Source organism: Chelon labrosus, assembly GCF_963514085.1.
Source record: "Chelon labrosus genome assembly, chromosome: 8".
NCBI lineage: Eukaryota > Metazoa > Chordata > Actinopteri > Mugiliformes > Mugilidae > Chelon > Chelon labrosus.
In genome coordinates, this window is record NC_140358.1 from 1,462,112 (window position 1) to 1,488,261 (window position 26,150).

At 40.1% G+C, this 26,150-nt stretch overlaps 2 protein-coding genes across 3 annotated transcripts; one reads left to right on the forward strand and one right to left on the reverse strand.

Moving 5' to 3' along the window:
• The first annotated feature begins 4,940 nt into the window (after positions 1-4,940).
• On the forward strand, positions 4,941-11,163 carry dnd1 (DND microRNA-mediated repression inhibitor 1). Its single transcript, XM_084550167.1, has 5 exons — positions 4,941-4,989; positions 7,398-7,503; positions 8,476-8,801; positions 9,214-9,346; positions 10,117-11,163. Exons 1-5 carry the CDS (start codon positions 4,966-4,968, stop codon positions 10,662-10,664), a joined length of 1,137 nt encoding a protein of 378 aa, XP_084406293.1. The 5' UTR covers positions 4,941-4,965; the 3' UTR covers positions 10,665-11,163.
• An 82-nt stretch (positions 11,164-11,245) lies between these two features.
• Positions 11,246-24,710, reverse strand: hars (histidyl-tRNA synthetase). 2 transcript variants are annotated; one of them, XM_084550461.1, is made up of 13 exons: positions 24,532-24,710; positions 20,484-20,570; positions 19,736-19,855; positions 19,554-19,649; positions 18,483-18,608; positions 18,258-18,365; positions 18,079-18,177; positions 16,352-16,445; positions 15,781-15,908; positions 15,335-15,607; positions 15,097-15,213; positions 14,356-14,502; positions 11,246-11,877 (listed from the first exon to the last, which is right to left on the reverse strand). In XM_084550461.1, the coding sequence occupies exons 1-13, from the start codon at positions 24,619-24,621 to the stop codon at positions 11,818-11,820; spliced, it is 1,545 nt and encodes a 514-aa protein (XP_084406587.1). In that variant the 5' UTR covers positions 24,622-24,710; the 3' UTR covers positions 11,246-11,817. The 2 variants fall into 2 exon arrangements, with proteins under 2 accessions (XP_084406587.1, XP_084406586.1); XM_084550460.1 differs by lacking the exon at positions 24,532-24,710 and adding an exon at positions 20,716-23,678.
• Positions 24,711-26,150: the final 1,440 nt, after the last annotated feature.

A 26,150-nucleotide genomic window follows, 5' to 3' on the forward strand; every position in this document is an offset into this window, starting at 1 on the left:
CATCAATAAAAATCCAAATGGTCTCAAGTAACGTTATAGAACCTAGAGCCTAAAACCCAGAGAGCAAGCACTGAAGAAGTGGTGGAAAGGAGAAATATATTTTTTACCAGAAAAATAACTTGTGCAGAGCCTTGCTCACATGGGTGAACCAATCTGCTTTAGGCAACACAGGTAAAAGAGGGAGAAGAGACAGAAGTAAACAAATTGGTACATACTGTACATTTGGATAAAGCTAGCCTGGAAGGCAGTCTGAAAGTTGGTCAGGAGTGTCTCCGCCCCGACAAAGATCTGCCTGGCCAATCAAATCACTTTAACAGGCTCTATGTGGTAATGGACAGAAGAGGAGAGCAACATAGTCATACACGTCGTCTGAGTGCCATGAGGTTGAATGACTGCTTGTAGGACTATCTAATTGCATGCAGAGGGAAATTTGTGGGTGTAAGCTCTACTGGACACCAAAACAGAATCATTATATTTGATTATTTGGGAAATTCTACTTATGTTTAAGAATCCGTTATATACCCACAAGTTCCTTCTTGTACTCACACACACATAGCCACATGCAGAAACTGTCAGGCACAGACGGTTGTTACTGAATAAAACATTTGAGACGTGGGTAAACTGATTTTTTTTTTTTTTTTTTTTACCAGCTGAAGCCCGGCTGTGGGAGCAGTGTGGAGCCTTGATGTGCAGATGTGACGGGGAGTTGACTGAACAGCAAGAGATCTTCCTCTCTCAGTGCAGACACTCTGATAGCACTCACTCTCACCACACATGGACACTGAAAGACAGCACTCGCTGACACGCGGCTGGAATGTCATCAGGTCAGACATTTGATGTAATCTGTGTGTGCAGAGATCCTTAAGTGTTATACACACAGGTTATGTATATGATTAGAAAATAATATCCGAACTAAAATATATGCAGAAAAAAATAATATTATAAACCAGTGGTGTAAGAAGCATTCAGATTAGTATACTTTAAAAAAATAGCTACTTCAATGGAGGGAAAGGTCCTGCATTAAAACTGACAATGGAACAGTTCAAGATTTGGAAATTACACTTGGTAGCTTGCCCTGCGACACCTGGGCCCACTCACAGCTACACACCAGTTTTGTTGTATTTCCTGGGTTAGATTAAAACTGACATTTTATTAACAATAATCAGATTTGTCACTAGGGAATATGATGGATATGAGCAAATGGGTCAAAGTTCAATGCACACTGTTTATACTCATCTGGCATAGTATTCATACATAGATTCATATGCAAGCTCTATATTTTGTGTTGGACTTCTATACAGCATTTGATGTAAACTATAACTATACTACTATAACAGTGAAAGCATCAGTCTTGATCAGTGTCTTGGATTTGACACAGACACAGCACTTTGCCTGGTATAGCTCTGATTCAACTTAGTCCTGAATTGCGATAAAGAACAATGTCAGCTTCAAGTAAGTACTGTTGTTCTTTTTGTTTATAGAAAATGTTATGATTATGCTATGATGCTTTTAAAGCTACCAGTTCCTGTTTGTGATGTACCATGAATGTACAGACACCTTTATAATAAAGAAAACATTTAACATGTATTATTGTCAAACTAATTCATTAACGTCTTTTTCCTTAATTCTTAAGCACATTCAAGGATATTTATTTGTATTTCTGTCGATTGTCCACATATAATGTTGTCGTGGTCTCATCAGCCTGCCCAGTCTTCATGGCCTCCTGCAGTTACCCACTCGTACCTGAATGAACAATTCTCCAACCTGCCTATGATTCCTCTTATATTCTCAAACTGTCATGTAACATCTTCAGCTATATCTTGTATCTGCATCATTATCAGATTCTACGTGTATGCTTTAGTCAGATATGTGTATCTATGACAGATGTATGTTTATCTTGTTCCTCCTGCTGTTCTCTTCTCTCTTTCTTCTGTCTCTACCCGGCTGGCCTTAGGCAGATGGGTCCCTCCATATGAGCTGGGTTCTGCTCAAGGTTTCTTCCTGTTAAAAGGGAGTTTTTCCTTGCCACTGTCGCCTTCAGGCTTGTTCTGGGGGTTTCAGGCCGGGTTTCAGACTGGATGTTGTAAAGCGTCTTGAGACAATTTGTATTGTTATTGACGCTATATAAATAAAATTGAATAATATCACCACCTCCCCCTGTAATCAGACAAGTGTAAATTACATGTAAAACATGATTTGAAAAAGTCTCAGCCTGTCCTGGATCAAGACTGCACCCATCTTTGCTCTACAGCGATGAAGCTTACATTCAGCTTCTAGTCTGATTGTGCTCAGTCCACCAAAACTAGAGATTTCCCTGTGTGCCTGCCTCTTCCTTCAAGTATCTTTGTCATAAACATGTTGTCTAATTATGGATACAGACACACACACATGCAACCTCGTGTTTCTATCTTTTTATTGGCATGATGCATTCCCGAGCCCTTAACACATAACTCAACCATAACCTAATCATAACCTTTATCCTAAAACCTTAACCTTCACATGTTTAAACCCTCAAAAACATGGCCCCCCAATGTTGGTATTCCACAAGACTGTAGCCCACACAACTAAATAAAAACAAGAACACACACAGATAGAGAGAAAGGGACAGAGATGGCTGTGTAATTAACACAAATAGCTCAGATGAAAATCTAGTAAATAAGTCAGCAGAATCATTTTTTATTTTTTTTTTGTAATTAATACTATGGGAATATTTGCTAGTTTCTCAGGGTTATTGACTTTGTTCTGACAAAAGCAGGAATTTAAATATGTTAACTTGTTTTTTGGTGAATACTGGTGTTGTTATTTTCACTCACTTCTGGCATTTCTGACAAAATTATAAATAACTTAATAAATCACACAACGACAAAAGACCAGACTCATGTGATGCTCTCAACATAGCAAATACAGTATACAATGAGACAATGAACAAAGCACACAATTAATTAAACTGACAAAACTTTAAACACATTTGCAGTCAGATGAAGAGAGCAGAACAGTACAGATGAATGACAATAACATGAAAAAAGCAAATGAATGAATGCACTGGTAATTAGCAGATTTATTTTAATATCCATCAGTTTTAGGATTTTATAAAGAAGACAGTGAAACTTGTCAAATCCCATTAGTTCCTATTGTTCTGGCTTAAATAAAACAAATCTACAGATAACGAAATGATGCAGTATGCAGAAGACTGGGACTGAATATAATTTATTCTAATTTGTTTTTTAATAAATTTTATTCTTTAATTTGCATTCCTCAGACCTAAACATACATAAAACCGCAATGGTTTGAAACATTTGTGAACAATTTGTGATCGTAACATAAAGAAAGAAGAAAATCAAACACTAATTGTTGCATGTCCTTTCCCTCCAAACACACTGTTCACAGTACTTTTTTTTCCCACAACCATGATGAGTGGCAGATAAGGTTTCCCCCGGGTGACTCTTCCGTGTAGATCTTCTTGTGCATTAGTGCTGCAGTGGAACGGTGCTTCACTGCTCCTGAATCAGACACACCTTCCTGTCGTACCTCTGCAGTTAGATGGGGGTTTACCTTTCTATACAGACATGCATTGATTGCAGTTTCAGACTTTGGAAATTGCAGACTGGAAGCTCTTTCATATCTCCGTGTAGCCTTTCACACATTGTAAGCATCTTATACTTCATTTCAGACCTTCAGTAAGTTTCTTAGAGGAGCCAATGTTTTTTGAGTGTTACCACAAGTTGTTGAATATCAGCTTTTTACCACCTCCCTAATAAAAAAATAAATAAAAAAATCTTAAGTCATTGAAGGCTTAATGAGTTAATTATGTTTTACAAGTTGTAGACCCAAGCATATGCATATGTCAAAATGACTGTTTATTTTTTCTAATCAAGCTTTTAGCACTGTTTCCTAAATGTGGCTGTAGTTTGGTCTTTTCATACAGTGATTAAAGGCTTACGGCTGTCTAGATTTCAGCCTTGATCTATGAAGACAGATAACAATTACTGGACAACACTGTCAGGACATATGGCTAAAAATTGGGAAGGAACTGAAAACGAGCTAGAGAGCTAATTTATCCTTAACCTTTATTCTGTGGCCATTATCGTTCAGTCCGTAGCCTACTACCTAGGCGATATGAAGTGCTTCCGTTTTCATATTCAGGATAGTGATATCACAGAAGATGCTTTCATATCCGTATGTTGTTGTGCGTTCATTGTGCTATTATTCTTCATCTTCATCTTCTGTAACCGCTTATTCCTGTGAAGGGTCGCGGGGTCAGCTGGAGCCTATCCAGCTGTCATCGGGCAAGAGGCGGGGTACACCCTGGACAGGTCTCCAGTCTATCGCAGGGCTAACTGTGCTATTAGTCGTCTCCCTGAAGTGAAAACAGACACGATAGAACACTGACATCTTGTGAAATTCTTCATATATTACATGTGTGTCAACCAATTCAAAAATAAAAGTTCATTTTGTGGTGTTTAATACACCACAAAATTGTGTACTCGTTTTGTGGTGTGTATTTTGTATTTACTTTACATGTTTACATTGCATTGATGTTATTATCAGGCAAACCACTTTATGTGCAAGTCTACAAGTCAAAGACATCTTAGTCAATCTTAGTCGCGATTGTATGTCTCTTATTTTATTTTATTTATGTTTTAAGCCATTTACACTACAAAAAAAAGATAAGTTGAAAACAAAGAAATATGATTATATTAAAATAAATAAATAAATAAAAGTAAAAAATAACGGTCCCAATGGTGTATTTTTTTACTTCATTAATTTTTTACCCCTGCACACTACAAAAAGATGAATTAAGAACGTAGAAATATAATTAAATTTAAATAAATAAATAGTTTTTTTTTTTTTTTTTTTTACCCAAAACCCCTCAGCGTTGCCAGGTAGCTGATTGGAGAGGCGGCTCCAGGTGCGACCACCATCTGCATCACTGTCTGTGCGAGCTCAACAACAACCTCGGTGGAGATGATGGACAGCAAGAACCTCCAGGTAACCTTCTGCTACCGTGAACTCTTTGCATGTTGACATTTAAGTGTGGTTGTTTGAAAAGTCGACGGGAGTCGGCCCGTCGAAGGAGAGTTAAAAAGCTGTCTAATTTAGGCGGCAACCGTAATGGCGCCCGTCACAACTAGTTAATTAGTTGTTACAAACGCGCGCATGGCTGGCTACATTGTAGGCTGGAAAGTGCCTCCGCGATGGCGCTTGCTCTTCGCGCTAATGTTTGTCTTTGTTGAACTTTGTTTTGGAGTTTTCTTTGTTTTTCTTTGCACAGCGCTTGATTGTTTCCCACCTGTCGCTGATTGCAGAAATAAAGCCCCAGCCACTGTTCTACAGTTTTATTCCTTGTACTAGAAATGACACACCCATTATAACGTTCGACCTGTTTTCAGAGGTGAAGTTATTTTGATGATCGTCTTAAATGATCGTCTTACTTACAGTTAAAAAAACAACAACAACAACAACAAAAAACTCCAGTCCAAGCAGTGGTGTTTCTGTGCTGGGTATTTCAGTGTATCTTTTCACATTTGAAAATTATCAGATTCAGTTGTGACAGTCATGATGTTCACTTTGGCAATAAGCTTCATCTCAATTAGATGTAGCTTATCACATCTCATATTATTACATGGTGCACATCCCATGTTGTTGTATACAGTATCACATCTGTAGGCCTGTGTGTGTGTGACCACTAGTGAAGATATTTCTGTTTACATTTGTTTCAGATTTAATACCAAAATGTATTAGAAATGAAAAATGTAACAATATCGCATTTGTTTGCAGCACCCAACTTTTCAGAGCTCGGCCTTCTTGCATTTTAATGACAGCAGCACTAGAGCTGCGTGGATTCCATATGTCATTCCAGCATGACCTCTCAACGATCCAAAAAGCTCCTTGTAATTCCAGAAGTTTGTTTTTCTCACTCTTGAATTGCACCAGAAATGTATCCTTTGGTCCATAAATTGTTCCTCAAGGTTTTAACAGCTGCTGGAATTCTTCTCCACAAAGATCCAAACCAGAGTGTCTAACATGTCTTCAAACTTTCTTTTCAGACTGGGTGGAATTCTTCTTAATTTCTTTACAACTTTTGACATGTTAGCTTTAAAGTGCACACTTGTAATTGTAGCTAGCCTTTTCTGATTCACAGCCTTCCCTTTCACAAAGGAAATTGTTACAAGATGATCAACTTATGAGTAAAAGTTTGGTACAGTAGCTGTCCTTCGCTGCTTTGGCACTGAAGTAAATAATAGTGGTGTCATATACTTAAATTGAATTACAGCATTATCAGAAAAGACAGGTATGTATAATATGCTCTTAAATGATCAATGTCCAAACTAGCACCTGTTGATGTTAGGCCTCAAATATTACTAATCATATTGTTATATTAATTAGATTAGTTTGTTCTGTTAATAAATAATCTAACATAACAGAAATCATCTCAACAAACAAAATCAAAACAACCAGCATCATATTCATGCATCCATCCTCCAGTTGACAGTGCAGCTGGGGTCTTGATGAGCGGAGAAATCACAGGTTTGGTCTGCAGAAAGACACATTCTTTGAACTGTCCACTTGTGGTCAGATAACCCAAGACACATGTCTTGAAGAAAAACACTAAGCCCAACAGTGAAGGAGCTCCTTTTAGCGCATCTGTCAGCTAGAAGCTACATGGAATCAGAAGAAAACCAGAAATATAAAAGTCAATGCATGAAGTGTTGTTTTGGAAACAATGTATGATCTAGGATTATACATGTTTAGTACCAAAGTTCTCCAGAGGTTCTGAAATAATTGAATGGTGTTTGGTCCAACAACAGCCAACAACTGGAATGATTTGTCACAGAAGTCTGTGGACTTTTGGGACAAACTTAGCTCTGAAACTTGCTGTTAAGAGGAATTAGTTTTCCTCCATTGCATTCAGTGTACTTCATCTTGGCATCTGTTTCCATGCTCACTGATGGTGTATGAATACTTTCTTCAATCAGTTGTTCAGATTTTCGGTGTTGTGCAGTCGCCTATGTGATAAAAGCAGTGCACAGCTTTCAGTGTCTCCAAAGGAAGCTGTGTTATATATCTCCTCAAACGGTGTCAGAGGGAGAAGCGAGTGAGCAGACAGACATCTGCAGCTGCTGTCGCCTGCTGCAGGCTTCAGGCACTACGACAGTTGAGATAAGGAATAGCTGTTATGATGTTACTGATTCTTTTTCTTATTACTTGCAGTAATGCTGCTATAAACCTGCAGTAGTAACCTCATGTTTTCCTGAAAACAGAGCACAACTGCAACAGTATCTCATATGCAGAGGTCAACAAGCGAAACATAATAACTTTTCATAAGTAAGTTTAATGTGTTTTGTTTGTTGCAAAAATGCTGTCACAGAGATGTTCCAACTTTGTTTCCACCACAGGTGCTGAACCTTGAGCGGGTGGAGGCCCTAGAAACCTGGCTGAAAACCACAAACACAAAGCTGATTCAAGTTAATGGTCAGAGGAAGTATGGAGGACCACCTGAGGGTGAGAGAGGCTTTGCAGACTGTTCTCTGCAGTGGCCCTTGTACTAAGACATGAAAATATTAATTAACGTTTTTAGGACAGAAAGTGACTGCCATTGATATGTATTAAGCACTGGGGATTATATGTATTAAGACTCTTAACATGATGAGGCCAATGGTTAAATTCTTCTCAGTATTGTGGTGAGTCCGCAAAGTAAAGCTGCTATTATAACTCTGAATGCACTGTGAAAAGCTGTAAATACAGTGTTTACAACAACACAACAATGTTGTCTGTAAGACTTTAAAAAAAATTCTTTAGTTGGCTGCAGATGGAAAACACATCTATTAGAAGACACACAAGTCATATAAGTAAATATCTAAAGGTTGTTGAAAGCCCAGTGATTGTTTCAGTATGATGAACTCACTGATAACTTCACAAAATGTTTGTCCCACCATTCAAAGTGCAAACCATTAAAAGGCATAGCATTGGAGCCAGACCAACAGCCCTGCCCATAAGTGTTTGTAGGGGAAAAGTTGGTCTAGAGTCCCTCCATTTGGAACTGATTATGTTTCGGTGAAGATCTGCTAAGTCGATCAAATCATTTAGGTGGGCTTCGTGTGGTGATGGACCACAACATAGTCATACACATCATCTGAGTGTTCAGTTTGTTCGAAACAATCCAATTGTGTGCAACTGTATTATTGTTTTTCCTCTCTGTATCGGTTGAAACACGCCCCATAATAAAATATGAATGGCGTATTACCAAACTCATATTCTGCTAATGTGGCTACAAACGGCATGCTCTATCCTAACAATACATCCTACATGGTTGTAACTACATGTGCAGCTCACCTCTGTAATGTTGGTAAGCAGTTCTTCCTACACAGATGAGCAGCAATTCAACACAGTGTTGTCATTTTCTTTGCTGTTACTATCATATTTCAGTCAAGCAAATGATCATCTTACCCCATCTCTTCTCCATTACATGGTCAGTATGGAGCGGCCCTACCCCAGGAGCTCGCTGCGAGGTCTTCATCAGCCACATCCCACGGGATGCCTATGAGGACCAGCTGATCCCTCTGTTCAGCTCTGTGGGACCACTCTGGGAGTTTCGGCTTATGATGAACTTCAGTGGTCAAAACCGCGGCTTTGCTTACGCCAAATATGGCTCCTCGGCTGTAGCTACCCAGGCTATCCACCTACTGCACGGCTACATGCTGGAGCCTGGCTTCCACCTCAGTGTCAACCGCAGCGTGGAGAAGAGACACCTCTCTCTCTCAGCTCTCCCGACTACCACCAAGCCAGAGGACCTGCTAAAGGTATTTGTTGTTTAGCTGAATGGGGAAGCAAAACATTCCTTCATTGTCAAAACAATAAAAAATAAGAAGACCACCTACTCTATCTGTGAAACAGGTTGCATTTTGTAGATTAGATTGGCTTGATCAGACGATGTGTGTGAAAACTAATAAAGACAGTACACAAATAAAGCCCAATTCCAGCACCAATATTGGCTTCTCCGGCTTTTTGAATGGGACTGAACGTCTCCCAGATTGTTTGACCGGCGGTTTGGGGAGGTCCACAGAGTGTGAGTAAAGTTTATATTAAACGGAACAGGAGTTTCTCATTTCTGTGACTTGAATGGTGAAAATGACACCTTCCAGTGAGAACAGCTGTGACTGTTACTGCTCTGAGGATAAAAAAAAATGTCTTGTTGGTAACTTATTCTCTAAGGTGCTGCGTTTGCTGGCAGACGGGGTGGAGAGAGTGGCCCTGAAGAGCGGGCCAGGTATAGAGGGGACAACTGCTATAGTGGGCTTCTCATCCCACTACTCTGCTTCTGCAGCCAAGAAGATGCTGGTGGAAGGTAAGAGAGCCTCTCTTGATGGGCATCGGTGTAGCGCTGCAGCTTGGTCCCCTTTATGTGCCAGCATAGCCTGGACATGTTGATGGTGTGTTTCAGTGCTATTGTGTCTGTTAGTGGACTTTGACAGGCATATGATAATGAGAGTGTACCAGTCTAATCCTTACTTGGCACTTGTTTTTCTATTTCTATTTTTTGGATGTAGTTTCCTTGGCACAAAGATAAAAAGGGCTTCTGGAAGCTTTTGGAATGTCTCATCTACATTTGACTGACAATATAAAGTAATGATAATTTACATTATGTGGTGATATACGATAATTCTTATAAATACTATGCAAAGGAAGAACAGTTTGGATTTCTGCTAGCCTGATCTACAAATGTTTTTTCTTCATTTGTGGTGTGAGGATCCTCAGTTGAGGGTTTATTGTGTGTGTGTGTGTGTGTGTGATTGACAACTCATTTAAAGGCGATCTACTGCATCACCTTTTTCTGCGTTTGTTTAAGCTGCTATGTAATGCAACAGACCTACTCATATCCATTTGCCAATATTAATATCGTTCAGAACTATATAAAATAAGATTAATTAAGATTAAAATATGATTAAGTTTATACTGTCAGGAATTTCACTGTCCAGCAGATGGTAAGTGGTTCATAGAACTCACCTCGTGGAGATGTTTTCTTGTTGTTTTGTGGTTAGTGAGAAAGCAACCTTAACATGTTGCAGAAATTTCAAATTCCAACAAATTAAAAAAATATATATATTCTGTCTCCAGCATTCAAAAGGCTTTATGGATTGAACATCTCAGTCAATTGGCATTCATCAGAGATGGTGAACCCTGACAAGTCATGGTCTACTCAGAAACCCCCGAAGGGCCTACCATCACCCCCGAAACCCCCACGCCATGCCCCGAAAATCCTGATGCCCTCAGTCCTGCCTCCACGCCCGGCTGTCCCTCCCTCCATCTCCCCAGGTTTCTGCAGAGCCGTAGGAGGACCCATTGCCACCAAACCCCATCCTCCTAGCTGCTCCTCCCTTCAGGGCCAACCGGGAATTGCGGGGTCCCCTGTGACGCTCCTTCGGAAGGTGTGTGAGGTCACTGGGGTCGGCCAGCCGATCTTTGATCTGTACTACAGCCACATTGGGCCAGATGGATTTCTTTACTACACCTATAAGGTGCACATCCCTGGGATCGCAGCGCCCTTCAGTGGGCAGGTCATGATCTTGCCAGGACCCAACCTCAACACTGTAGTAGAGGAGGCTGAGAGGGCTGCAGCCCAGGAGGTCCTGCAGAAGGTGTTCAACAGCCAGTTTGTGCTGTAAACCATGAACACTCCAGGAGTGTTTCTGTTGGTTTGTGTTATTGATGTTATATTTAAAAAATATGTAGTTCGAAAATTTCTATGTTTGTGTTAGAGCAGGTTTATGTTGTTTGGACTTGTGTGGTTTGTTTTATGCATGCCTTTTATTGAACGTTGCAGTGTTACGCGTTACTGGAATGGTTCCTCATTTTAATTAAATGAGATTTCAATGGAAATGTGATGGTGTCTTTACTTCTTCACTAATAAATTAATGCATCAAAGAACTAATTCTTTAATTCGGCTAACCTGCAGACTGCTCTCGTGTCATTGGCACGTTGAGGTGAACAGATATTAATGTCACACCGAGATAGAGCTGGCTGCAGTATACTGACATGCTATGGTTTAATCCACCCTCATTTATAAAGTTTTATTATTTACTTCACCTCTGAACTAAATTAAAACCACATAGCATCTGCATGGTAAGTGCAAAAAAAAATAGTAATTGGTGTATAACTTTGTGCTAGCTGTTAACTGTCTGTCACTGTCCAACTACTGTCTTGACGCAAAACTAAGACCACTCTATATCACAGAACAGCAGTTGCGTAGAGCAAAATGAAAGTTTATTTCAGACACTGGGAAGTACAGCATGTTTGATACATGTAGAAATGAGCCTTTTTCTGTTAAGCGTTTAAGTTATAACTGCAAGAAATCATTTGATGGTTCATGTGCTGAAAGTGAATGTAACATTGGTCCTGGACAGTTTACATATTTGTGTTCACTGACATGTTGGACTATGCAGGTGTGACATATGATTTGTTCACCGGAGCATACAATTGGACAAAGTGGACACTGAAAGCAAGTACATGTCTTTCAGACATTTCCCAAAGCACATTACATGTAAGCTGAATCATCATCGTAAACACATTCCCAAGTTAGTTTCACCGCATTTGGCGTCCAGCTCTGTTGCAGTATGTAAGAGTACAACACGAGCACCACACACTCACGATAAAACCAGTCCATGGGGCTCCTATGGAAATAGGATTGGTGTGTGTGTTTCAGGGCTGTCTTTGTGTCCTACATGCTCTATAGACACTGGAAGGCGGATTCTTTACAAGTTTCTGCAGAGCCAATGAACCAATCAGATGATGCAGTTGGGGTTGGACAGAAGAGAATGGCTATGCCTCAGAGGTCCTCTTCCTTACTTCATCGATGAGATCTGCTCTGGAAATGTCAACCTTTGGAAAGAGCACAGACAAAAGTTTATTTAGCGATTTTTTTGTTTGCAGTGTTATATAAAATGCATCCAAAAAGTATTCACAGCGCTTCACTTTTTCCACATTTTATGTTACAGCCTTATTCCAAAATGGATTAAATTTTTTTCCTAAAAATTCTACACACAACACCCCATAACGACAATGTGAAAAACATTTTTGAGATTTTTGCAAATTTATTAAAAATTTTAAAAAAAACTAAGAAATAATATGAACATAAGTATTCACAGCCTCTGTCATGAAGCTCAAATTGAGTTCAGGTGCATCTTGTTTCCACTGATCATCCTTGAGATGAACTACAGCTTAATTGCAGTCCATCTGTGGTAAATTCAGTTGATTGGACAAGAATTGGAAAGGCACACATCTGTCTATATAAGTTCCCACAGTTGACAGTGCATGTTAGAGTACAAACCAAGCATGGCGTCCAATGAATTGTTTGTAGCCCTCCAACTAAGTACTGAGCAAAGGCTGTGTATACTTATGCACAAGTGATTTTATTTTTTTATTTTTAATAAATTTGCAAAAATCTCAAAAGACTTTTTCACATCATTATGGGGTGTTGTGTGTAGAATTTTGAGGAAAAATAATTAATCCATTTTGGGATAAGGCTGTAACATAACAAAATGTGGAAAAAGCGAAGCACTGTGAATACTTTCCGGATGTACTTTACCTTTTTGGTCTCAGTATATAGTCATTTGCCAGTTCATTAGGTACTCTAGTATAACAGTCTTGGACTAAATCACCCTTCATGACTGTTCTAATATTTAGTTGATGCTGAAACAGCATCTGAAAGGTGGAAAACCAACTGGATGATCACTTTGGATGATGTAGTTGAGCTGAATTAAACACTAAAGTGTATCTGTTATTTAGCATAGCCCACTCTCTAAAGTTTGGTTGTCAGTGCAGAAATGTTCAGATGACTGCAGTCATCGGCCTCATCCAGAATGTGGAAGATGTGTGAAGGAGTGTTACCGGAGGTCTTTCCTGCTACAGTGAGGCTGTACAACCAAGCTCCCAGTAGACATGTATGTATATATATGCATATAATTTTTTTTTTTTTTTTTTTTAATTTTTATTAATTTAATGTTTGCTTTTCTATCTCTTGTGTGCACTGTCCTATATCCTGCTGCAACACTGCAAATCTTTCCAGTGTGAGATAAATGTAATGATAATCTTTCAATAGTACTGAAACACAATTGAAACAACAGCTCATAGTTATTTTTGAAACTACTGCTGATTACCAGAACCTTCATGAAGCTGAGATTTAGTGCAGGACTGCTATATGAGAATGCATTTGTTTTCACTAGCGTGCAAGTGAGTGTAGTACGTGATTACAGAAGGACATTAATAAAACACTAGACAAAAATCTTCCACTTAATCAAACTTTCATTGAAACTGGTCTCATGTGGTTCACGTGTTGTTCATGGACACTATATTGCCAAAAGTATTCACTCAGCCATCTAAATAATTGAATTAAAGTGTTCCAATCACTTCCATGGCCACAGGTGTATAAAATGAAGCACCTAGGCATGCAGACTGCTTCTACAAACATTTGTGAAAGAATGGGTCGCTCTCAGGAGCTCAGTGAATTCCAGTGTGGTACTGCGATAGGATGCCATCTGTGCAACAAGTCCAGTCGTGAAATTTCCTCTCTACTAAATATTCCACAGTCAACTGTCAGTGGAATTATAACAAAGTGGAAGCGACTGGGAATGACAACTCAACAAAGTTGCAGGCCATATAAAATGACAGAGTGGGGTCAGCGGATGCTGAAGCGCATAGTTTACAGAGGTCGCCAACTTTCTGCAGAGTCAGTTGCAACAGACCTTTAAACTTCATGTGGCCTTCAGATTAGCTTGAGAACAGTGCATAGAGAGCTTCATGGAATGGGTTTCCATGGCTAAGCAGCTGCCTGCAAGCCATACATCACCAAGTGCAATGCAAAGCATCGGATGCAGTGGTGTAAAGCACGCCGCCACTGGACTCTAGAGCAGTGGAGACGCGTTCTCTGGAGTGAAGAATCACACTTCTCCATCTGGATTCTGATGGACCAATCTGGGTTTGGCGGTTGCCAGGAAAATGGTACTTGTCTGACTGAATTGTGCCAAGTGAGAAGTTTGGTGGAGGGGTTGTTTTTCAGGAGCTGAGCCAGGCCTTCTAGTCTAACATCAGTGTCTGACCTCACAAATGCTCTTCTGGAAGAATAGTCAAAAATTCCCATAAACACACTCCTAAACCTTGTGGAAAGCCTTCCCTGAAGAGGTGAAGCTGTTATAGCTGCAAAGAGTGCACCAATGTCATATGAAACCCTATGGATTAAGAATGGGATGTCACTTAAGTTCATATGTATGTAAAGGCAGATGAGCGAATACTTTTGGCAATATAGTGTATGACTCACGATGGTCCCAGTATAGCTGTGCCTGTACTCAGTATCAGTCATACCTCCTCTCTGGTAGCCACCACACGGAGTTTGACCACTCCATCTTTTAGCTCCTGTTCTCCCAGTATGGCCACCAAGGGGATCCCTGATTCCTCACAGTGCTGCAGCTGACTCAGAAGTTTGGGGTTCTTCTTGTACATTACCTCTGCCTGGATACACACAAACACACACACCATAAGCTACCTGTACTTTAACTTTATGCTGTTCACTAGCATCATGATTCAATTTTTATCACAGCATAGCAATAAGACACTGTGTATTAAGAACTACTGCAATATCTGATCAAGATGTTTTACTACAGCAGCCTGACAAATAACCGACATAACTCAGTATGTAGTGCAGGTTGTCCATGAACCAGCGGCTCGATCCCAAGAACATGCCACATGCGGAAGTGTTCTTGAGCGAGACAGTGAACCCCCAGTTGCTCCTAGTGCTTGGTACTGGTGTGTGAATGTGTGTGTGAGCAGATGGGTAGATGTGTCATTGTGCCTGTAAAGCGCTTTGAGTACCAATAGGTAGAAAAGCACTATATATGTAATGTACTGCTGCATATACAGTAGGCTAATGGAATAGCTGCAATTTAGCTAATACCACAGCTAAACTTTGAACAAAGGTTTATCTTATCTATGATAATGCGGTGGTGTCAGGTCACTCAACACTCTAAAAGGTGAAGGTGACGGAACTCAGACGGTTAAAAAGCAAAACAGGAAATAGAAACAAAGAAACAAACAGAGAACACACACCTTAATGCCAGCATTCCAAAGCTCAGTGACAAGTCTGAGCCTCTCTTCCAGGAGGTTCTTCTGAGCGGACGCCACCATGACCTGAACCTCTGTAGTACGAATCTTCTCTGCTGAGGCCTGAACACAGCCAGTCAGAACAGAAATATGGAACACAATTCAACTAGGGCATGTTTAAAAACAACAAATAACAAAGTCATTAGGTTTTCTTTTTTCCCCAATCATTAAGTTGTTACATTACCTCAGCCTTCTGCTCCATGATGGAGAAGATCCTCTCAATGCCAATGCTGACACCCACACATGGGACTTTCCTACCCTTTGGGTCAAACATGCCCACCAGGCCGTCGTATCGTCCCCCTCCAGCGACGCTGCCCACACTGACACTCTCTTCTGCATTTGCGCCATTTTGGGCTTCATTAGAGACTGGGCCCACACCTGCCTGAGTCAGCACTGCCTCATAGATGATTCCTGTGTAATAGTCCAGACCCCGGGCCAGACTGAGGTCGAACACCACCTGGAGAGAACAGAGTACGAAAGGTGAATTAAAAAGAAAAGAAGTGCCAGAGTGGGAGAGATCACAAATACATAAAAGGATGTAAAGGGAAGGTATGTACAAGTAAAGAAAGTGCTTGTAAGACTCATTCATGTGAGATTATTATGGAAAGAGTGAATAAGAGCATGTTTCACCTTGTCTGTGACCTGGAAGAGCTGCAGGTAACTGAAGAGCATCTTGATGTCTGTCAGGCCGGCACAGGCCTGCTTACTCTGAGACATCTTCTGGTCCTGAAGGAGGCGTTCAGCTAGGTCCATTCCACCTGCAACATAAACCGTCTCATATTGATACAGTGTGCTGGTGTACACCTGATGAATACTCATGCTCCGTCATTGTCCATTCTCAGTCACTCCAGAGAAAATCATCTGGCTCCCCAGCTGCTAAATGTTCCACCAGTTAGTCTGTGTTTGTCTTCTTTGTGTTCACCAGGTTGTGGATCTGTTTTTTCAGAGCTGGTGTAATATAGGAAAGCTGTCTTCAGCATGTCAGAACTGTATTTACTCTATCAATTATGTATATTGTGTTTATCTTCGATTCTTGGAACATATTTAGGGATAAGTGTAAATATCAAATAAAGGTACTTATGCTAAGTAAATCCAGAATCCTGAACAGTGGTCCTGAATCTGTTAAGGACCATTAATTGTGGGTTAGACAGGTAGATGTTTTACCTGTCTAACCCACAGCACCACTGTGAATGTCTCTCACCCTGCATGCTGACGTACTCCCCAATCTGGTCAGCAGCCTCCTCTGACAGACCCTTCTCATTCACCATCTCTTTTTTCACCTCTTCCCAGGGCATCTGGAGGAGAAGCAGCACAATTTGAACATAGGCTAAAGCCAGACAGCAATGACTGACTAAGAAAGTGAAATACACCAGTAGAATGTGAATAAAAGAAGGTTAGCATCAATAGAACATAGCCCTTGTGGAGCACCATCTTAACATCGACCCTCGTTCCTGTAAATGAAGAGGTAACTCAAAGAGAACTGGGGTGATTTCAGGATTATAATGCTGACTTTGACTGCAACATTAAATGAAGTACAACTGTGTTAAAATGTGTCTGTATACTGCAGATATTCATTTTTAGCAGTAACACAGCTTAATATGTCTGTGCTTGAAAAGGACTGCCACAGTTTTGGCAATTAAAATAGCTTAATGTGCATATTCGTCCATCTACTGTTTAAAAAGCATTGTTCAACCATTATTTAAATACTTGTTTCAAAACATGCCATCTTTAATGATGCAGATTGATTCAGTGACTGAGAAAGTAATGCTGCACAAACAAGACTAAAGACAAGTGGGAGACGTAGTGAGGAGTGTCAGAATCAGTTTTCAGTTTCATTTATCTGTCTCAGTGTGGACAACATGTTTAGTCCTAGTATTTTAATATTACTAATAAGTAAAGTCAGGAGTTGAAATGTAAAACACTACCAAAGAAGGTTAGCATGAATTATATATATATAAAAAAAAGCAATGTGTCAGCTATAAACTTTAGAGACAAGCTCTGTGTTGTCAAGGGAGAAAGATAGGAAAGATAGGAAAGAATCAAAGATGTTAACACTGAACCACATCAGAAATCAGCATTTCTGGTTGTTGAAGCCGACTGTGATCAAGGGGGAGAGTGTATATAAAAAGGTAATGGTGTATGTCAATCTTTTCAAGAAGACGTGAATTGTCAATCGTCAAAAATTGCTGAGTGACAAACGAGGGAAAAAAAGCTAGAGCAGTATAAGGACTAGCTTCCCTCGCACATCAGAATTAACACAGTTGAGTCTGGAACTAAAATGTTTGTTATGTGTACACAGCAGGGGTCGCGTTAACCAAATATTTTCCGTCATTGCCTGTTTTGTTTAGTTTTTTTTTTTTTTTTTAAACGGTGACGGCAAAATCTGAAGGTCAAAATGACAGATTGCAATTCACACCCCTGACCACTTGGTGGCAAGTGAGCATATTAACTGGCTCTTGGTTAAGCAGGGATCCGCCAGTCTCGGTTAAGAGTTGGTTAAGTTTCATTTCTCTGTGTACTGTGCGTAAGTGAGTGAGTAGCCTTAGTTTGCTAGTGGTCAAGTCGGGTAGTACGTTTTGTTTCTCTGCCAAGTGAGATGTAAGATGTTTGATCGGTACAGTTTGTTGATTATATATATAAAACAAATGTGTTAGGACTCAGGTTAAATAGACTAGTCTAGATTCATGATTCTTGAGTCATCTTTAGCTGGTTAAATGAGCCGGATCCCGAATATTTTTTTCCAGCGCTACTGAATATTAACTACAAATTAATGAAAATGAAATGCCATTGAATATGTCATTATTATCATTTTTAAAAAATTAAAGTGACGGGTAAAAACAGATCATGACGGGATTTTTATGACCCTGTCAGTCAAAATGACAGACAACGAAAAAGTCTAGTGCAACCTCTGGTACACAGCCTCCCTACCTTGTCCAGTTTATCCACCGTTGAGCAGATGGTGCGGAACTTGTCATCTGGAACACCGCACACGGCAAACATCCCATCCAGGATGCGTCTGTCATTGACCTGGAAATGGAGATGTGATTAAGAAGTGAGAACTACTGATGACTGTCCTACTGAATATTCAGCTGAACTGACAAACAAACCTTAATACGGAAGTCTCCAAGGTCCAACTCACTGAGGATTTCATGTACGATCTTCAGACACTCAGCGTCTGGGATCATGCCGTCATACTGCCCTGCTATGTCAAAATCCTGAAACGCATGAACGCAAATCAAACAAGGCTAGAATACAGGAAGAAGGCCATGTGTCAATAACTCTGTAGCTCCTGGCAGAAGTGGAAACATGTACAGTATGTGTGGATGACTTACACATTGGTAGAATTCTCTGTATCGTCCACGGGTCATTGCTGGGTTGTCGCGGCGATAGACCTTAGCAATATGGTAACGCTTGATGTTGGTTATCTTGTTCATAGCCAGGTAGCGGGCAAAAGGCACCTAAAACAAGGCAAGTCAAGGCAAACACACCACTCTTTCCTTTGATGTAGCAAAGTATGCTGAAGTAATTACGGTTTCTAGTACATTGTATATTCAACCACATACATTCCTGAACAATCACACTCTGTAGTTTATGATTAGTCTGTTTCCCCCACTAGCAAATTAAACTTTGATTTAGCAGTTTGACCTGTTCCCAATTTTAACCATTGCCAATTACATTCTGTCCGTGTCAGTAATGTTATTTGATATTACCAATTCTCGGAACAAAACAGATTTATGACCTTGACTCAATTAATCTAAAAAAAAAAAATAAAAAAATTATTTTTGAGTGAATAAGAATAAGAAAAACCTTTATTTGTCCCACAATGGGGAAATTGCAGTTTGCAACAGCACGCAGAAATGACAGAGATATAATAAATAATAGATATATTGCACATATTGTGGTGCCTAACAGCAGCAGGAAGGAAAGACCTTCTGAATCTTTCCTTCACACATCGAGGGTGAAGCAGTCTGTCACTGAAGCTGCTCCTCAGTCCTGTTAGGTCACCATGCAGGGGGTGGGACTCATTGTCCAGCATGGAGGACAGCTTAGCCAGTTTATCACTATACTGATAGGAGTACATCACAGAGGTTCATCATACTATACTACATTATCAGCTAAAACAGGAAGCTTGAAGTGGACAAACAGAAGAACCTGTTCTGGTTGTCATCCAGGCAGAGGAAGTAGTAGTTCTCTACAGTATAAAACATTTGTGTGACATTTTTTCATAAGCAGTGTATGAATGTGTGATTTATAAATTCACATTGACCTAGGCACACTAAGAACTTTTGTGTTGACCAAAAAAAAACACATAAAAAACTAATAATGTAAAGGAATCTACATCACTGACTTCAGAAACTGGACACACAGAAGAGAACAGCTGGTAGTGTGCTTTTAAAGGATACAGTGAGGTCATATCTGAGGGACAGCAGCTCTCCACCTTGGTCTTTGAGATCGTAGATGAGCTTGGAATCCTCTCCATATTTCCCTGTTAGCGTTTCCTAAACAAACAAGGTGATAGTTTGCATGCATGTATTGCGTTTATGTACCAAGTGGAATATATTTAAAAAAACGTCTGAAAATCTACCTTCAGTTCAAAAACAGGTGTGTCAATGGTCTCTGCTCCATGACGTTTAAAGCAGCTGATGATGGTGTTGAAGACTTTCTCCCTGATGGCCATCTGCTTAGGGTTGTAGTCTCTTGTTCCCTGTCAAGCAAAGATATTTTCTCTGATTCCATTTGTCCGTTGACTCAATTTAGTTTTTTTTTAATATGCACATTAGCTGTGCATCCAGTGATGGTTTTGAAATGAATGTCCTAATAACGTTAATATCAGTTACTGTTGATGTGCCAAGTTGCACTCAAATATTAAGTGTGATTCACAAAAAATGAAACAAAAGAACAGCTCACTTGGTATCAACCTGCAATCATATCCTCATATCAAATTCAGATCCACTAATTAAATCATAATCCTGTTGACACAATACTAAATCTGCAAATGACTTAAGCTAAAATTAAATTTACACACAAGTAATTTGACTGAGAAGGCAACCACTGCACAACCCTGTCACAAAACTGCACACATTACCAGGAAACTGTTCAGTCATATCCATCTGTTGGTGTGTTTGGAAAATACTCTATATCCTTAACACTGTAATACGTTATGAATTGCAGTCTTGAGATGGTCTTCAGTACTTAAACTGTCTGAATGTGCTTCAACTGCAAATATATCCTACTGTCTAATAATAATGTGAGCCACACTGTAACCTGCATTCAGGTTTGGGATATTCAGATACAGATAACATCATGTTTGCACAGCAGCCCTGAGGTCTTACCTTTGCTGTTTTGAGGACAAATTGCTGTTTTCCATCATCTCCTAACTGAGCCTTCAGCTGCAGCAGTTTGGCTACCTCTTCGTCAATCTGGGATACACACATTTACCATAGAGGAAAAACATTTAGTTTGCATTACAGTAAGCATAGTGCGTTTGCTGACATTGTGAAGAAAGTTGAAATCTACCATTAATTCACTCATGAAAATTTGTCACACGTGGACACAGTGGCCTACCTGAGCCACAGTGATCCCAGGAAAAGCGTGCAGAGATCGGACACGTGACCGAAAGCCCGCGAGACCAGGCCAAGCACGAACACAAAACATGCCCAGTATGTTCATCCCACACCAGAGGGCGCGAGGAAAAAAAGGGTAAAAATGAGTCCAGAAACCGCACAGGCAGAAATTCAGAAGTACGTCAGAGGTCCACCATCATCCATGAGTATTGCCAAGGTCCAGTCACAGCAGCCAATCACAACGGTCAGCAGCCAAGGACCAAGGGAGTGATTGTGCAGCGCAGTTCAAACGGGATGGATTTCCCCAGGTGGTGAGGTAGATGATGGTGATGATGAAGGGTGAGGCAGGCAGAGGTCATCCAGGATCAGGCAGGAAGAACAGGAGAAAAGTGGTAAGCAACCCTAGCACTAGGGGAGGGCGGGGCATGATGCATCATCATCATCATCATCATCATCACCACAGCGTGGAGGATAGAACATGAGATGTACCAAGTCAATCAAAGCAGCCAGCCCAATGCAGCCCCCACCACACACACAAACAGAGACCCTGCTACTGCTATCCTGCACATCCTTCCTACATATTAGGGGAAATTGCAATTTACTGGCCAAAGTCTATGTCTACAGAGGGAGGAAAGAGACTGTTTTCACCAAATACTTCAACATCATCTTGAAGAGTCACTTATTAAGTATTAATAAATGTCAAGTAAGGCACTGTATTCTACCTGTTGAGTTCAGCCTTTCTCGCTCTGTCAACTTAATGTAATACAGTGCATCCGCATAGTATTCACAGCGCTTCAATTTTTCAACATTTTGTTTGTTGTAGCCTTATCCCAAAATGGATTAAATTCATTTTCCCAAAAAAAAATCTACACACAACACCCCATAATGACAACATTAAAAAAGTTATTTTGAGACTTTTGCAAATTTATTAAAAATAAAAAACTAGGAAATCACATAAGTATTCACAGACTTTGCCATGAAGCTAAAAATTGAGCTCAGATGCATCCTGTTTCCACTGGTCATCCTGTGGTAAATTCAGTTGACTGGATATGATTTGGAAAGGCACACACCTGTAAAGCACCACAGTTGACAGTGCATGTCAGAGCACAAACCAAGCATGGCGTCAAAGGAATTGTTTGTAGACCTCCGAGACAGGATTGTCTTGAGGCACAAATTTGGGGAAGGGTATAGAAAGATTTCTGCTGCTTTAAAGGTCCCAATGAGCACAGTGGCCTCCATCATCTGTAAGTAGAACAACCATCTCTGCAGCAATCAGGCCTATACGGTAAAGTGGCCAGACGGACGCCACTCCTTAGTAAAAGGCACATGTCAGCTCGCCTGGAGTTTGCCAGAAGGCACCTGGTCTGATGAGACAAAGACTGAACTCTTTGGTGTGAAAACCATGCATCATGTCCGGAGGAAACTAGGCACCGCTTATCACTAGGCCAATACCATCCCTACAGTGAAGCATGGTGGTGGCAGCATCATGCTGTGGGGATGTTTTTCAACAGCAGGAACTGGAAGACTAGTCAGGATAGAGGGAAAGATGAATGCAGCAATGTACAGAGACATCCTGGATGAAAACCTGCTCCAGAGCGCTCCTGACTACAGACTGGGGCGACAGTTCATCTTTCAGCAGGACAATAACCCTAAGCACACCAAGATATCAAAGGAGTGGCTTCATGACAACTATGTGAATGTCCTTGAGTGGCCCAGCCAGAGCCCAGACTTGAATCTGATTGAACATCTCTGGAGAGATCTGAAAACGGCTGTGCACCAACGCTTCCCATCCAACCTGAAGGAACTTGAGAGGTGCTGCAAAGAAGAATGGACAAAACTGCCCAAAGATGGGTGTGCCAAGCTTGTGGCATCATATTCAAAAAGATTTGAGACTGTAATTGCTGCCAAAGGTGCATCAACAAAGTATTGAGCAGAGGCTGTGAATACTTATGTACATGTGATTTCTTAGCTTTGAGGGGAAAAAAAAGAATTTAATCCAGTTTGGGATAAGAGTGTAACATAACAAAATGTGGAAAAATCGAAGCGCTGTGAATACTTTCTGGATGTACTGTAAATATGGATTCTGCATTATAGCAGAAAAGTATGTTTTCTATTAAGTGTATTTAATAATACAAGAGTGCTTTGGTCCAAGGGTTCACTATTATCTGTGCATACAATTGAATGGATGGTTCAAAGCTAAGAACAAATTTCTTGTACGTGTATTTATAAACTTGGTTAATAAAGCCTATTTACATTTACATTTTCTAAATGTACAGCTGTAAATGACATCTGAATTTAATTTAGTTGCTTCATTTCAGAGTCCTTGTCATGCCGGCTCACTGCCACAGCTTTCTGGGATGTTTATATTAAAACAGAGCCAACACCAAGGCTTTGTCTCTAACAGTCACTTATAGAAGCAGCCGTTTACAGCATTGTTCATCTCCAGAGATGAGACGTTTAACATGCACTCACTGGTGATTATAAAAGCTCAGACTCCAACGTAAAAGCAGTAAATCAATTAACATAGAAGCTTAAACCGAATAAGATCAGGAAAGATACAAATTGATGGAATTTTAATGCAATGATGCCAAAAGCTGGGACATAGAATATAAAGTTATGTTCTTGCTGATAACGAAAACTGCGTTATACAGTAGTGTCAGATATATTCAGCATTTATGTGTAGCATGACCTTAACTCAGTGTTTTTCAACCACTGTGCCGCGGCACACTAGTTTGCCGTGAGAGATCGTCAGGTGTGCAGTGGGAACTTATCCAGTTTCACCTATTTGGTCTAAAAAACATTTTCTGAAAACGAATTAATTATTATCTGCAAATAATATGCCATTGTCAAGTGTCTATAATATATATATATATATATATATATATATATATATATATATACACACACACACACACATACATACATATAAGACTTTTTTCTTTGTGTTTATTTGATTCCTATTCAAGCCACTTTGACAAGAATGACTTTATATTGTTATTATAAGCTACAGAGTTTCTTTTTTTTTTTTTTTTAACATTTTCGGTTGGTGGTGTGCCTTGTGATTTTTTTCAATGAAAAAAATGTACCTTGGCTCAAGAAAGGTTGAAAAACACTGTCTTAACTGTCACAAGCTCTGACAAATTCCCTATAAACTCGCCTGTCTTAACAGAGCAAATTATTGCATCAGATGACCTTACACATCTTCAATAAGCACAGAAAACCTAATGTGATATGGCAATGTGTCATAAATATCAAAGAAGTCCCAAATGTGAATAAAATTCAGTGTGTGACTTGTGAGTGGGTTGGCTAATTACACATGCTAGGATATATTACGTTAGCTTTAGCTAGATAACCCGACTGAACGCAGGAGGCCGGTTAGCATACACGGCTCGTTAGCCGCTCGATTTCAGGTTAAAACTAGCAGCTAAAATGAAAAAAACAGCTAGTTGTTATGTCTACTCCAGGAACATTGTTGACAGTCAGGCACAGAATATAATGTTTACCCACTTCTCACTGGTGAAAACACCACATGTAACCCTACAATACAACTGATGACGTTTTGCTAAACTAGTGCAGTTTTCCCAGCTAATGTCGTACATCAATTCCATGTAACTAGCTGTTACACCGAGCTGTGGTAAATGAACAGAAAATTAAACAGCCTCTGGTAGTGGGTTTAACAGCTAGCTACACAGAATGAATGCAGTTCTTCTACGTCTGCCGGCGCTAGCTCCAGCCCTTTAGTTAAAAGTCAGATAAGCATGTTGTAACCGCATGTTGCAAACTTGTATTAAAATCATAATCCATTTTAAGTACTGACCTGCTCTTTGCTCGCCTTCTCTGACTTTAACTTCCTAACGACTTCACCTTGGCATTTAATCGCTTCTTGTATCTGCGCTTTGTCTTCCATGGCTTTTCATTAAATGTATTTCTAGCACTGTTCTCAACGCCAGCGTCTCTACAGCATGGATGTATTGGATGACAGTAGCTGTCAGGATCATAAATGGTGGCGGAAAGCGGAAACGGAAATGACTACAACTTCCGGTCTGTATTTTCGAAATAAAAGAGTATATACGGTCGATGGCATTAATGTTATCAAACTCACCGTATAAGCGTAAGAATTATTCCAAATTGCGGAGTACAAGGTTGGACAACACGAATATTCAAAGCATACATATTAAGTCTTGTTGACACAATTGCAGATATATAGATGAGATATAGTAAGGAGTTATAATACTCCATACGATAAATAGCCTCAATTGTCAATGTACAGCTCCCGCCTCTCGCCCGATGACAGCTGGGATAGGCTCCAGCAGACCCCCGTGACCCTTAACAGGACTAAACGGGTATAGAAGATGAATGAATGAATGTCAATGTACAGATTCTCCACATACGGGACTTTAAACTGTGCGTACAAACCGGTACAAACAAACCCCTTCCTATTTAAACAGTGGCCAAAGTGAGTACATAATCGAAGTCCACTTCTTTGTGGTGAAAACTGACCTGTCATCACATTTGTGAGTATGATCATGTGCTTTCTTTTGCAGATAAAGAGACATAAAACCAAGGAATACACCATTATGAATGGTTTTATTACGATGCGAGGAGTCAAGTGTGCCACATGATGGACTTTGAACTGTTTTTTTTTTGTTTTGTTTTTTTAAGCTTTAATGTTACGCAGTAGTTGTGCTGCCCGTCGCATGATTATCTTTGACAAGTATTAAAACTGTCACAGTAAAACTCTTAACATTTTAGCTTAAATCAAAGACCAGTTAAACTGACAGCAGGACAAGCAGTCATCTGCAGCCGTTTTTAAAGTTGAATAATCAGTTAAGTCATGAATAATTAACAGTAATCGTTAGCTGCGGCATCGTGTTTGTGTTGGACCTAAAATACACTTAGATGTGATCACTTCAATGGTCTGCTTTCTCATAATTTGTGTTGTTGTTTTGTTTGTTTGTTATTAAGTCTTGTACACTTGTACACTTATAAAATAGACATAATAATGTGAAAAGGGTGCTCATTATTACAGACTTTGTAGTCTTCCCTCAGTTCAGTTAGCACTGATGCCTCACAGCAGGAAGGTTCAAATCCATGGGCAGACTGGGCCTTTCTGTGTGGGTACTCCAGAGAGAGTACTCCACTGTCCAAAGACATGCTTGTTAGGTTAATTGCTTATTCTAAAGCTGGTTAATTGGCCTGCATGCTTTTATATAGCTTTGGTACTCAAAGCGCTTTACAGTCACAGACACATCTACCCGTTCGCTAACACAAACACACACACACAACACGCACACATTCACACACCAGTGCCACGCACTGGGGGTACAGTGTCTTGCTCAAGGACACTTCAGCATGTGGCACATTCTGGGGATCGAACCCTCTGCTTCGTGGACAACCTGCTCTACCTACTGAGCCACAGCCGCCCTGTGAGTGTGA